The 15,325-nt window shown below is 42.6% G+C and overlaps 1 protein-coding gene across 10 annotated transcripts in view; it reads right to left on the bottom strand.

Moving 5' to 3' along the window:
- The window catches only part of LOC124066483 (B-cadherin-like), a 119,585-nt gene extending 115,828 nt beyond the window's left edge, over positions 1–3,757 (bottom strand). For 3 of the 10 annotated variants that reach the window (XM_046402887.1, XM_046402883.1, XM_046402881.1), the window contains exons 1-2: positions 3,298–3,743; positions 2,546–2,660 (exon numbers count right to left, since the gene is read on the bottom strand). Coding sequence is in view for 8 of the 10 variants with exons in the window: in XM_046402883.1 (XP_046258839.1) it covers positions 2,546–2,660; positions 3,298–3,369 (187 nt within the window). In the remaining 2 variants the exon portion in view is untranslated. Of the gene's footprint in view, positions 1–2,545; positions 2,661–3,297 lie in introns of all 10 variants that reach the window. The other 7 variants (XM_046402889.1, XM_046402890.1, XM_046402885.1 and 4 more) reach the window with 5 other exon arrangements.
- Positions 3,758–15,325: the final 11,568 nt, after the last annotated feature.

The raw sequence follows: 15,325 nt of genomic DNA, 5'->3' as shown, positions 1-15,325 counted from the left end.
ACCTTAATATACAGTATAACAACAGTGTCAACATGGACTTGGTGCATTGGAGAGCACCTCAATGCACCAAAATAACTAAATCAATCAATCAATACTAACATTGACTACAAGAGTAGTTTAAAACAAGAGTTTCTACTTAATTCGAGTTTTCCTTTGTTAAATGTATAAGCCATGAGTTGTTTCACTTTCTTGTTCTTTCACTACAGCATTTTAAAAAATTAGATGCTAAAATCACTACATCTCATCCATTTCAAAATAAACAAATTTAAAACACTATAAAAATCTCAAACTGTTTTCAGCAAACTCTACAATATTCTTGCACAACAGGTACATAACTCTGTGCTATTTTTAAATTGTTTTACTGCAATTGTAGTACAGCATTTTTAACAATTAGATGCTAAAATTGCAACAATATTTCACTCATCTAATTTCCACTAGGGAAGTGTGTGACTAGCCAACTAATTGTTCATCCATTGCTACCCTAACCAGTCAAAACCAAAAATAGTAGTTGGTTAGTAAACTAATAATTATTATTCTATTGACATACATATGAGGGACATTTCTAAAGCAAAAAGTGTATGTAGGAGACCACACTGATCCAGTAGCTGTCACTGACGTCCTTTGATTCACTTACAATATCGGTAGGCTCTCTCAGAGGACAACTGTCATTTCGACAATTGAGCACAAAGTTAATGTTTTGAGTGTGTTGTTACTTAGTAGGTAGGAACATCCCTAATTTCCACATAACTATATTGTTGCTGTAATTATTTTATAATAATAATAATTATTACAGTCTGTATTAGTCCAATGCTTGATCATAAAAATCCTGGGCCTCAAGAAGGAATTTCTGTGACACATAAATTAATCACTGTATGTCATAGCAAGCCTTTCCCTGAACTGGAGAATTTGTCATTTTAATTAAAAACTTGACATAAAACTTAAAATGACTATTACATGGACTTACATTATATAGAAGAAGTATTTTTTTAAGTATTTTTAATCTCATTGTACATGTGTATAGTGACAATAAAGGCATTCTATTCTATTATATTCTATTGGGACACCTGGCCATTACACCAACAGGGAGTTTAATGACATCTCATTCTAAACACATGAACATTAATATGGAGTTGGTCTGCCTTTGCAGCCATAACAGCTTCCACTCTTCTGGGGAGGCTTTCCACAAAAGTGTTTGGAGCATTTCTATGGGACTTTTTATCTATTTGTGCAGTAGAGCATCAGCCAATGATGTTGGACAAAAAGGCCTGGCTCACATTCACTATTTCTGTTCATCCCAAAGGTGTTCAGTGGGGCTGAGGTCAGGGCTTGGTGCAGACCAGTCAATTTTGTCCCCACCAAACTCATGTCTTTATGGACTTAACTTTGTGCATAGCAATGCTGGAATAGTAAAAAGCCTTCCCCAAACTGCTGCCACATAGTCAGACAGATTGCATTGTCCAAAATGTCTTGGTATGTTTAAGCATTAAGATTTCCCTTCACTGGAAGTAAGGGGCTCAGCCCAACCCCTGAAGAGCAGTCCCATAAAGAGGTGTGTGTCTGGATACATTTCTCTATATAGCGTATTTAATCACTGCAGAAATAGACAATTCAGATAATCACTGGCAAATGTGTTTTCGCATTAGTGTGGGGCAAGTAGGCCTAAATTAATTGACATGTTCAAACAAACAGTGAGCAAAATTAATTTGAGACTTTTTAAACTCATACACAGCCATTAAAGTTAACAGGAAAAAAATAAGACGTCATGCTGAATGCTGAATAACTTAATCTTAAGGGCAATGCAAAAAATATTAACAGTGTAGTGGCTTTAAAGAGAGCCTGATATCATACGCTATATTGATTTTTTTGACAATTTGCCTTCTTCCAGGCAGCTGAAATGTGTTTTGCTGCTGCTCTGGTCCACAGCAGTGTATGTATCAATTAGCTTCCTACACTGATACTCCTGCTATTTCTCCAAATGGAGGCATATCAACTGTCATCCACTGTAAGCTTTGTTTTGATATTTAGGTTTCTCTTTCAGAGTACACCATGGGAAATTACTTTTCTCTGACTGTCTTTGACTGTTATTTTGTCTGCATGTGTGTATCTCACTCACTGAGTTCAGTCAGGCCTTTAAGCACCACCAACACTGCTGTACAGAGCAGTCATTCAAAGTTTATTAATATTAACCATGTTGCATGTCCAAATTACACCACATTTCACACTACTCATCCCACTGCAACACTGCTTTTCAGTGTGTGTATCTGCAAAATATGCCACAGGTAAACAAGGCAAAGGGTAATATTTTACCAGTGTGTGCGCTCTCGCTCTCTCTCTCTCTCTCTCCCTCTCTCTCCCTGTCTTCGATCATAATCAACAGCAAACATCAAGTGGAAACATAGGATCGGCTCTTGTGTCAAAGGAGTATCACTGCCCCTGTGGCACAAGCCTAAGAGATCTTAGGAAACTTGCTGGTAATGAACACCAAAAAATTTCTTTTAGTTTAGTGCACTTTAGGCAGTGAGGCAGCTTTCATGATTCTTCTTACCTTTGCCCAACCTAGTGTGCTGCTTCAGGATCTTTGTGGCCATTTTGAAAATCAACCTATCTGATGTGAACCCAGGTACACAAGCTGGCTTCTCAGCAGTCACAAAAACTGAGGCCTAGAAGAGAAAAAACAGCCTTTTAATGAATCAGACCATAGAATAATAACAGATGTATGCAAAATGTGCCTTCAGTAGACCAAAAGCATTTTTTCCAGTCCTCTTTTGTTAAGGAAAATTCCAGTGGCAGTCAGTTCGTGATTAAAACACAGTCTTTAATACTTCTTCACAGTCACAGGATTTATACACAACTAATACAACTAAAAAACTAAAACTAGAAATACATAAAACATTCACACCACAAGTGATGGTGAACTTTACAGATGTCTTTCTTTTGTCTGACCTGCACAAAAAACAGCAAATTACCATTTGAAACGCTCGAACTGGCCCATTTGGCAATTTTCAAATTCACTGTCATTTAGCTCTTGGTCCATCGATCCCTGTAATTTTGAAAACTCTATCTCCAAACTAAATATTTTACTTAAACCACTTACATGAATCATAAGTAAATCCAAACCGTGTCGGACTGGAATTTTACCTGTTGTTGTAAAGTTGTTTCTCGCAAAACAAGTTCTCTTCAGCAATTGTCAAAAGTAGCAAAGACATCTAAAAACATCCAATGTATGTGAGTGTGATATCAACACTTGATATTCATAGAAAATATGTCGAAGCACATTATAGCTACAGGAATTCTCACCTGAAAAACGATGGTTAAAATGACCAGAATCACCAAGCGAATAGTCCCCATCTGTCGGCAATCCTCCAACATTCCTCACGAAAAACAGTGAAGTATAAGCTGTGGCTCAGTCTGCTGGATGCCCGTATGGACCTGTATCCTCTCCTGAGTCCTACAGGATATTGTGCGCTCTCCTCAGACAGAAGTTGATGTAGACAGAGATGATCTCCGGGAGGCTGGTCCCAATGATACTCCCCACCGTTTTCACCCCTCTCTGGAGCACATGTTGTTCAGCTTTAGTGCAGCTAGAGAGCCACACTAAAAGTCCATAGGTCAGCACACATCCTATTACACAGTAGCAGAAGTTCACTATGATCTTCTGAGGAAGATTAGCTCTACTCAGTTTCCTCAGGTAGTACAGCTACTGGGTCCTTCCTATGGGTGAGGCAGGTGCCCCAGGTCAGATTGTCTGCCACAGTTAAAACCTTTTCACCGAGTCTCGTTCTAGACTGTTCTTTGCCCCACTCTTTGAGCAAGAAGGTAGCAAGATTTGTTTTGTTGTTGTTGCTGTGTAGGAACTTCTTCCATTGCTGAACTCTGTGCCCTGCAATGATCTGTTTGACCTCTGTGCCTGAGTCTGCACCTCTAGCCACTCTCTCCATGTGTTTGATAGAAGCTTCATTATATACATCAAAAACAATGTCAACACGGGTGCTGTGACTTGCTTCAGCTAGCACAGTGGACAAAGCATAGACTGCAATATCAGCAAATGTCTTGCCATCACCGTTCAGCTTCTGAACAAGTGCCATGCCATCTATTACGCAGGTGGAATTAAATGGCAATGATTCAGCAACATATGGGAACTTAAGCAGTTGCTTGGCAAGTGAGGATTTGCAGGTCTTCCTCAGATTGCCATCTGGCGAAGCAAGAGCCCACGGAAGTGGTCTAAGGGGATGAGAAAACACCTCCTTCAGGTTGAGCTGTCTACTCTGTGCAATCAGTATCATCTGGGCAAATATTCGATTATCAGCTTTGAGGATAACCTCTTTATTCCCAGTTTTGCATGTCTTTGCCTTTCCATGCATTGAGGAGAATGTTTTCAGTTTCATCTTGGAGAGTGGTGCATGGAACTGCTTGGCAGGAGGATTACTCTCAACACGTTCAGCAGAGAAGGTTCTGTAGGCATTTTCACCAGTGGTGTGTGCATTCAGAAGGTCTTCAGCAACATCTGCTGGTGCTTTACTTCCAGTAGACAGAGAAACAAGGGACTCACTACCTGCAAATGGATTTATCCAACTAGATTCCAACAGATCCACAGTGCTTGCAATGTGTTCTTCGTCTTTGGCATTTCTGCTTTGTCCAAGGTCCTTATGAGAACAGTCTCCACTTTGTTGGAGTCCCAGGGAGCTTTTCAATATGGACAGGTAAGTACTTTTATACTCAGCAGTAAGATAATACCTTGAGACAGCTGGTTTCTCATGTTCAATGTGGCTCATCTCTGAGTAGTAGGCAGTGAGTGACCTTGCATAATTAAGATTATCATAAGCAAAGGTCCACGGTATGATTGATCGGATGCTAGCCATGTGCAATGCCCAGTTTCCTTCACGTGATGCCCTAACAAGGTTTAGTACAACCTCCACCATGTCAATATATGACATCCAGAAGCTGGCCAGTGGACCTTGCTGAGACCTGAGATGCTGAAGGAATTCACAGAAGTACAGGTGGACCTTTCTGAAAACTGTATGGTCAAGTGATTCTTCTACAGTGGTTGATGATATACCCAAAATGTTCACAAAATGGTTTAAATGAAAGCTCAGAGTCTCCCCTTTAAAATGATAGCAAACATAACAAAATAAAATATTCTAATATGTCCAATATAGCTTTTTAACTTTGCCAATGCTCTGCTTGATTTATACGCATTATTTTCTCAACCTTGGTCTACATTATGTGTGATAACTCAAAACAGCTACTCTTGTCAGATGGCCATCATACATCATTGGAAAGCTGAGATTCCAAGCTTTCCGAAAAGGTATGGTAGTCTTTGCCACTTTTTCGGTAACGGTTTCCATATTTTGGGGCCCTGGCTCACGGACTATATGGGCGAATTGGGCGGCTGCCTTTGAATAATGTGCTAAATCAAATGTGCTGTTCTACAGAAATGCCTGAACCCCCACAAAGTTCAACTGCCACTGGGGAAGAGCCTCTTTCAACAGACCCTGCAGAATCGCCATCACCTCTGACAGACAGCATAAGGAACGAGTTGGTACGCAGAGGGCCATGTTAGGTGGCATCAGATTTCTTTTTTCCTAATGGGAGATGTTGTCATCAGAAGGGTCAGGTTTTAGTTCTGTGTGTGTGAAGGATTTGTGTATTTTGACTTGTATTTTTATTGTTGTTATTTATATTCAATTATCCTTATTTCTTTGTCGTGCTTTTCTATGCTTGTGATATGAAATGTGTATTTTCTTTCAATTCAGTTCAATTCAGCTTTATTTTTAAAGCACTTTAAAAACAATATATATCTTGCATATATTTATGGTTGTGCACTTTAAATTGGTTGTTTAATGTTTAGTTTGTTTTATTGTATTTCTATCTTAATAAAGTTTATACATATACTTTTCGCCCGATGTTCTCTTTGGTTTGGTGGGGGCGTGAGCCGGTGCGGGGGAGGGGCACCACAGGGGCTGTTCGCCCATGGCGCCATTCAGGCTAGGACCGCCACTGGTAATGAGACCAAGTACAGTTGTGTCATCAGCAACTTAATGATATAATTTGAAAGGTGTGAGGCAGAGCAGACATGTGTAAAAGATTTAGTAACAAGTCCAGAGTCCTTCTTCAATTGACATTCAGTTGAAAGTCCTTATTCAACTGTCATTCAAATGTTCATGGTTTCTGGGCCATTTAGAAGGATCATATTTTAACTTGTCCTTGGGGATTAGTTCGATCAACTTCAGACTTGGTGAGCTTATACAAAAGGCCTTGATGATGAAAGGTTATCAAAGGTTTCTGCAAAACTTTAAAGGTGTGGCAATGGAGGCGGGGCGAAGTATGATGTTTTGCCATGAGACAGGTAATTGTCTTATCCAGTCTTTATCAAACTTCACATGGTGGATAAGCGTGCCAATCTGAAAAAACCCTGGAGCCAGTCAGTTATACTCACAGTGCCACCTGTTGGCAACAGGTCACTACTGCTTCCAGCCCCTACATGTGCACGTGTGCAAGGGCCCACTCAGTGCTGTATCTTTAACATTATTATTGTATTCATAAACTAAACTAAAGTTACAGGGACAGGAAGAGAGTGGCAGAAGCCTCCTTCACCCTCCTCTCAGTGCCCCACGTGTTGTCCCCACAACACAGGATGATGGGAAAATGGAGGAAGGAGTCTTAGGTACAGGATGAAAGTCAAAAAGTCAATACAGGCCATTTGTCTCGGAACCTGGATGATGAGATAGGGTGAAACTGAATCTGTTAAAAAAAGGGCCCATCTGGCCCACCTGAAGTTGAGCTATTTGGCCAGGTGTATTGCAGGTGCTTGCGATAAGTCCAAACCAGAAAGGGTGTTTCTTCTCCTTCTAGCCAATGATGCCATTCCTCTAGTACCACTTTGACTGCGATGAGTTCACAACATCGTAATTCCTGTCCATGGGAGAAAGTCTTAGTGACACTGGCCCAAGAGTGAAATTTTTCAACAGGACTGCTCGGAGTGGATGGCCTCAATGCCAACATCCAAGGCATCCACTTTGACCACAAACTGCAGCCAGGGGTCTGGCAGCATGAGAATGAGAGCCAAGGAGAAATTCTACCATAATCAGTGGAAAGTTCATCTGGAGAGACACTGAAACTTGACCTGAGGAGAGGTTAGAGCTTGCAGTAGGACTGCCAAAGTACTGAAGTTCCGAATGAAACATCAACTGAAGTTGGTGAAATCCAAAAATCACTGCACTAACTTTCAGCTGGTCGGTTTGGGCCATTCCGCCATGGCCTGTACCTTACCTGGGTCCATTTGACTGCTATCTGGTGTCACCACAAACCACAGGAAAGAGGAAACGTTAAACTCACACTTTTCAGCCATGACAAATAACTAATTATGTGTGCAGCCACTGGAGGACCTGACGGGGTCTCTACATCAGGGTAGAAAATCAGTATGTCAGCCAAATAGACAAACACAAAGCAATTTAGCATGTACCTAAGGATGTTGCTAACTGGGACCTGGAACATGGCTGGGTCATTAGTAAGTCAAAAAGGAATAAACAGGTATTAATAAGGACCACTAGGAATATTAAAAGTCATCTTACATTTGTCCCCCTTCCTAATTACTTCAATTTCAATTTATTTATATAGCACCTTAAACAATTCTATTCTGAATTTTACTGGAAGCCAGTGAAGAGAAGCTAAGACGGGGGAGATATGATCCCTTTTGCTGATTCCTGTCAAAACTCTAGCAGCTGCATTCTGGGTTAGCTGTAGGCTATTAATAGAGTAATATGGACATCCTGATAATAGTGCAGTAGTCCAGCCTAGAGGTAACAAAAGCAAAATGAACAAGTTTTTCAGCATCACTCTGAGAGAGAACACTCCTAATCTTAGCAATATTATGCAGGTGAAAGAAGGCGGTCTTAGAGATCTGTTTAATGTGATGGATAAATGACACGTCCTGATCAAAGATAATGCCGAGGTTCCTCGCAGTCGTACTGGAGGCCAAAGTAATACCCTCCAGAGAGAGAATATTATCAGCTATTCTAGTTCTAAGATATTTGGGGCCTAGAACAATGACCTCAGTTTTGTCTGAGTTTAATAATAAGAAATTGGAGGTCATCCAGTCCTTTATGTCCTTAAGACATGCCTGGAGTCTGGCTAATGGCTCTGTTTCTTCAGGCTTTAAGGATAAATACAGCTGAGTGTCATCAGCATAACAATGAAAGTTTATGTATGCCATGTTTCTGAATAATATTTCCTAGAGGAAGCATGTATAAGGTGAACAGGATCGGCACAAGCACTGAACCCTGTGGAACACTGAGGTTAACCCTTATATGTGAAGAGGAAACATCATTAACGTGAACAAAGTGAAATCTATCTGATAAATATGATTTAAACCAGCCTAGTGCTGTCCCTGTGATCCTAATCTCATGTTCTAATCTGTGAAATAAAATGCTGTGATCTACAGTTTCAAAAGCAGCACTGAGATCCAGTAGAACGAGTATGGAGACAAGCCCGCGATCTGATGCCATGAGGAAGTTATTTGTCACTTTAACCAGCTGTTTCTGTGCTGTGATGGGCACTGAAACCAGACTGAAACACTTCAAACAGATTATTCCTGTGTAGGTGATCAGTTAGCTGATTTGCAACCACTCTTTCAAGTATTTTAGACAAAAATGGGAGTTTGGATATCGGCCTAGTTTGCTAAGATGTCTGGGTCAAGTGAAAGTTTTTTAAGTAAAGGTCTGATAACAGCAGTCTTAAACGTCTATGGTACATAACCTGTTGTTAAAGACAGGTTGATCTGATCTAAGAAGGAAACGCCAATCAAGGGAAAGACGTCCTTGAGGAGCTTAGTTTGGATGGGGTCTAAGAGACATGTAGTTGGGTTAGTTTATTAATTTCCACTTCCAAGTGGAAAGGGGCATAGGATTTCACTGAATAAGACCTGAAATCCTACGCCCCTTTCAAGAGTTCAAAGACCAAAGAAATGAGTGGGAGGTGGTAATTGTTCTTGATGGTGATATCAATGAGGCCGCGGTAATCTATGCACAGGAAATGACTGGTCCTCCTTGGCCATGAAGACGAACACCACCCCAGCTGGGGAAGGATGGATAATTCCCATGTTGTATGAAGACTCACAGTCATAGGTGTGGTGCAGCGGGAGAGAGGTTGCTAAGGTCTTGTTAAAGACCACCTGGAGGTCCAGGAAGTAGGACAGCACCAGGGAGAGGTTCAAGAATTCTGTCTCAGAAGACCCAGGAAGTTAGGTGGGGGCAGGGGGCTCCTCCAATGGACTGTCTCCAGCAGGCATGGGAACCTTAGGAGCCTTGGCAGAAAAGGCAGATGAGCAACAACTAGAAAAACAGCCCTCTCCCTAAGTCACGACTTCCTCTGTTGACCAAGAATAAGAGGACACAGAAAGGAATCAGAAATATGCTCAGAAGTTCGGAATGATTACTGGACAGGCTGGGAGTGGCAGGTCACCCAGCAGAGAAGATGTCTGTCCAGGGAACTGGCCTTCAGACCCAAAGATATAGCAAGCCTCCATTCCATAAAACTCTTGTCAGCTTCAAAATCCAGGAAAACAAGGTGGTCAAGAGTCTGAGAGGAAGTCATGATTCACTCAAGATGGCGCCGGTGAGGTCGGCCACTGTCATACCTGCTCCCGAGATTTGTCGTTTTTAGCGTAATTTTTAACTTGTTAAGCCATCCCGTTGTAGGTCATAACACATACGACAGACAGACACGAATTAACCTTGGAGCACAGTACTCAAACTGTGCTCCTATCAACTTAATCCCGGACCCGACCTGGCCCGTCGGCATCCTACGGGCAGGCTACAACAACAACAACAACAATGGACGCTCAGGCCGCAGGTCACGGAGAAGGCCCCGAGGGAAACGAGCTGGCGTTAGGAACAGACTGAGACGTAGAGCACACCATTCACCTCTGCCCAGCATCCTACTCGCCAATGTCCAGTCACTGGAAAACAAGCTCGATGAACTCGGGGCCAGAATAAAGTTCCAGAGGGATATACGGGACTGTAATTTCATCTGCCTCACTGAGACATGGCTGACCCCCCTGACTCCGGACCACGCCATTAAACCAGTGGAGTGTCTGATGGTGAACAACAACTGGTGTGACAACAGGAATGTTGTGTCTCTCAACACTCATGTTACCCTGACCTGGAGTTCCTAACCATCCTAACCTAACCATCCAGTGTCATCCTTTTACTTCGGTCATCATCAGCGCTGTTTACATCCCACCTCAGGCGAACACGGACACTGCTCTCACCGAGCTACATGAGGCTATATCCACCTATCAAGCTAACCAGCCTGATGCAGCCCTCATCGTGGCCGGGGACTTTAACCATGCTAACCTGAGGAAGGTGATACCGGAGTTTAAACAACACATCGACTGCCCCACCAGAGGAGAGAAGACTCTGGACCACTGTTACTCTTCTTTCAAGGATGGTTACAAGGCCAAGTCTCTGCCTCCGTTTGGCCTTTCGGACCACAGTGCAGTCCTTCTCATGCCGAAATATAAACATCAGCTGAAGCAGGAATCTCCTGCAGTCAGAGAAATAACACAGTGGACTGACCAATCAGAGGCCGCACTGCGGGGCGCACTGGATTCAGCGGACTGGGACATGTTTCGGTGCAGCTCGGGCGGTGACATCAACGAGTTCATGGAAGCGGTTGTGGGATTTATCAGGAAAATGGTGGAAGACATAACACCAACAGCCACCATCAGAACTTTTCCCAACCAGAAGCTGTAGGTGGACAAAACTGTCGACGTGCTGAGGGCCCGCACCGCTGCCTACAACTCGGGACTCGCCACCGGTGACACGACGCTGTACAGGGCAGCCACCTACGCTGTCCGTAGGACAGTGAAGGAGGCTAAACACTGTTACGCCGCAAGACTGGAGCTACAGATGGAGGGGAGCAACTCCAGGGCGCTGTGGCAGGGCTACGCACCATCACGGACTACAAAGCTGCACATCAACGCTTCTCTGGCTGATGAGCTCAACAGCTTCTTTGCACGCTTCAAGTCGGACAGCAAGCAAGAAGCTGCGCTCCCAGCCGATGAAGAGGTGACGCTCACTGTGACGGAGCTGGAGGTGAGGAGGATGTTTACAAGTGTAAACACCAGGAAAGCAGCAGGGCCTGACGGCATTAGCGGTCGGGTCCTCAAAGCCTGCGCTGAACAGCTTGCACCGGTGTTTACAACGATATTCCACCTCTCCCTCTCACAGACTGTGATTCCCACCTGCTTTAAGAAGTCTGTTGTAGTCTCCGTCCCAAAGACAGCCCAGCCCAGTAACCCCAGTGACGATCACCCCATAGCCCTCACATCTGTGGTGATGAAATGTTTTGAGAAGCTGGTCAAAACATTCATCGCCTCCTCTCTGCCCCCCACCCTGGATCCCCTTCAGTTTGCATACCGCCCAGACAGATCCACAGATGACGCCATAACCTTCCTGCTGCACAAGACACTTTCCCACATAGACACTAGGATGGGGAACTATGTGAGAGTGCTGTTTGTGGACTACAGCTAAGCATTCAATACCATAGTCCAGGCTGGTAACTGTGTGATCTTGGACTGAACTCCTCCCTGTGCAGGTGGATCCACAGCTTCCTTACTGGCAGATAACAGGTGGTATGCGTGGGCCCCTATAACTCCTCCCCCCTCACCCTCAACACTGGATCCCCCCAAGGCTGCGTCCCCTGCTGTACTCCCTGTGTGTCCACATCAGACAGTAACACCATTATAAAGTTTGCTGACGACACAGCCATCGTGGGGTTAATCTCCCACAACAAGGAGGAGGCCTACAAGAAGGAGGTCACACACCTGGAGAGCTGGTGCCAGGAGAATAACCTCCTGCTGAACGTCAGCAAAACTAAGGAGCTGATTGTGGACTACAGCAAGAAGCAGCAGAAGGACATCCGTCAACTCTGTATCGGCGGGTCTGAGGTAGAGAGGGTGGACAGTTTTAAATACCTCAGTGTGACCATCACACGAGACCTGTCCTGGTCACTGCACGTTAACAGGACTGTTAAGAAGGCCAGGCAGCATCTGTTCCACCTCAGACGCCTCAGAGACTTCAGGCTCCCCCTCAAGTTGCTCAGGAACTTTTACACCTGCACCACTGAGAGCATCTTGAGTGGGAGCATCACCACATGGATGGGCTGCTGCACAAAGCAGGACCTCTTGGCCCTCAGGAGGGTAGTCCGCTCAGCTGAGAGGACAATCAGAACAACTTTACCCGACCTGCAGGACATTTACATCAAACGATGCAGGTCGAGAGCTGAGAAGATCCTCAGGTAGCCCCATCACCCCGGACACTCACTCTTCTCCCTGTTGCCATCAGGCCATTGGTTTCGCTGCCTGAGAACCAACACAGAGAGGATGAGGAAAAGCTTCTTCCCCAGGCCATCCGTCTGCTCAACAGTGAGCGTTAATCTGGACAATCCTACTCCCACCTGAACTAGATGTAAATACTATTCATGTAAATACTGCACATTTTCACTTTTTTAATTTTATTATTTTTTTATAAGAGTTCTTTTTTACAATATTTAAATTTTTTACTTATCTTTACTTACTTATCTCACCTATTTTTTGGTAGCAGGGACATAAAGAATTTCACTGGACATTGTACGTGTATGATTGTGTGTGTGACAAATAAACTATCTTGTATCTTGAACCAGTGTGACAGGTCAAGAAGAGTAGTTCCTAGCTTTAGTGTGGCTCACCAGTGCCCTATGGCACTGGCAAGCCTGTAACTGTACCTACCAGCCCTACACACTTTATTTGAGGTTAACTATACGCTTTACTAAACAGAAAGGTTTTAAGTCTAGTCTTCAATCATGAATGTTCTTTGCCACACACCACCCACCTAAACATTGCAGACCAGATATACACAGTTCCCATTCAAGTGAAAAAAATGGACAACAAGAAATGCTTTGTGTCCCTCTATCTCTGCCCATTGGCTGTAGAGGAGTGTTGTTCCAGTGTTGTTTATCTATATCTATGGAGCTGGCTGTAGCATTATCCAGCAATAGGATAATGCTGGACTTACTGTTAAAAGCCCATCATTAGATCATTCATAAGCTTTTTGTTCCTATCAAATGTTTATGACAGGGATGCCTTTTACTTCTGATTAGAGATTCACATGCACACATTGACAGTCACATGATCACAGCATGCCCCCTTGCAGACAGAAGCAACGTCAGCTTTCATTTTAGGCAAGAGTTTAGATAATTGGTCATATTTGTTATGGTTGTGAATTTGTTGGTGTTGCAGGTGATAGTTTTTCCGAGAATGGGTGTTGTCCCATGATTGCACCTGAAGGGCCACATTGATACAGAGTAGGGTATCACAGAGGGGAGGAGGTGCAAGAGATCCTGTTTCTCCACTTCTTGTGTAATCACCATAGTACCTTCTGTATACTTCATTATCATTATCATTATCTACAGTTCCAATACTTCAGGTATTATTGCTGCTGCTATGCATCTCTGCTTGTGTGCTCCTTCTCTCACGCCCCACCCCCTCTCCCTCTCTCTTGTCTGTCTATCTCTCCCTCTCTCTCTCCTTCTCTCTAAGGCAGATGGTTGCCCATCTAGAGCCGGGGTCTGCTCCGAGGTTTCTGCCTTCTAAAAGGCAATTTTTCCTCGCCACTGTCCCCAGTGCTTGCTCAGTGGGGAATGTTGGGTTCTCTGTATTACAATTTAATTAAAGAATTTGGTCTCGACCTGCTCTAATTGTAAAGTATTATGAGATAACCTTTGTTGTTAAATGGCACTATATAAATAAACTGAATTGAAATTGAATTGAATTGTTCCAGCACATTCTTGTTTGCTGCCTGACAGCTAAATCAAGGCAGGTGAAATTACTTGTCTGCTTTCATGAATGGAAGAGTAGACTGAAAATAGATGTCAGCTTTATGAATGAAATGCATCTCAACTAAATCTCAGACAGACTTTGTGTTTTTGTGTATTCAAGACTTTGTATAAAAATAGACCAGACAAAAAGAAAGAAATAAAAATAGAAATTTGTCTGAATATCACAGAACATAATGTAGAGCCAAAAGTCATGAGTCAATGTTGATACACTGGAAATTATGACTCCCTGCAACACTAGTTTTACTATGTACTACTATTTATGATAAATTTTAGGATGATGGTGATGATAAAATAAGCAGCAGGGTGGAGCCCTAATCCCCACCCCAAGAATGATGGTAAAGAGAGCAGTGAAACATTTGTAATCACTCTGTTATGAGTGAAATACTCTGATACATCCCCTCTATGCAACTTCTGCTTTTTGTTTTTTGTTTTTTTTTGTTGTTGTTGTTGTGTTTAACACCAATTCATGGGGGCCAATGTTGTATACTGTCAACCCAAAGCATCTGTATTTGATGACCTGTGAATGAGAACAATCAACTGTCTCTGGACTTTTTCACTGATGTTGAATATTTTCAAATCGCACAAATGCGCTTTGCATTGACTTCATATATAATGATGAGATGTTAAGAATTCACTTCATCTTTGATGTGAAGACAAAGGAACTATTTTCACCAGACCTTATGAGAGAGATCTAAATATGTATTTTCAGATCAGAAAAGTATTCAGAAAAGTGCCCCTGAGGCCTTGTGAGTCATGTTGTGATAGGTGCATCTCAGACTGAAAGACTGCTTCCATCTACTCTTTTGATAGGCAGGGACTCATTTCACCCACAAACATAATGTGCTTTCCCCTGTTATAAAGATGAACTCCCACTCTATAGTCCTTGAAGGTCCACAAACCTCAACAGTCTGTACTTGTTGTTAGTTCTTAATACAGTATATACATTCATGAATATGTTGTATATATCTCATACACTGATAAACTTTTGTTCATGATTGGGCTGTCCCAACATACAGTTTTCCATAGCCATGATATAATGATCATTCAGTCTGATTATTACATCAAGTGCAATGGCTTGGTGTGAAGCAAAAGTTACAGGACAAGATATGTTGATTCAGTCTCTGTGAAATTAGCTGATGAAGACAGAGCTGTCTGTCTGTCTGGAATACATGAAGAAGTAGCCAGATAAAATCCCTGAGTTGCAAGGTTATTTCCTGTCATATGCCGTATGAGAGGAACATCCAGTTCCATTTTTATGGCATAGTTGATAGCAGCAAAATTTGTTTGTTAGAAACTACACTGACAGTTTTCGCAAAATAATGACCCTTTATAATATATTTTATAATAATAATAATAATAATAATAATGATATACATTTGTGAGCTGTTTTCAAAGATTCATACTTTCAGTATGAACCAATGATCTTGGAGCTGAGAGCCACAGAGAGGCT

Source organism: Scatophagus argus, chromosome 10 (genome assembly GCF_020382885.2).
Source record: "Scatophagus argus isolate fScaArg1 chromosome 10, fScaArg1.pri, whole genome shotgun sequence".
NCBI classification, from domain to species: Eukaryota; Metazoa; Chordata; class Actinopteri; family Scatophagidae; genus Scatophagus; species Scatophagus argus.
This window is presented reverse-complemented; position numbering and strand designations above follow the sequence as displayed.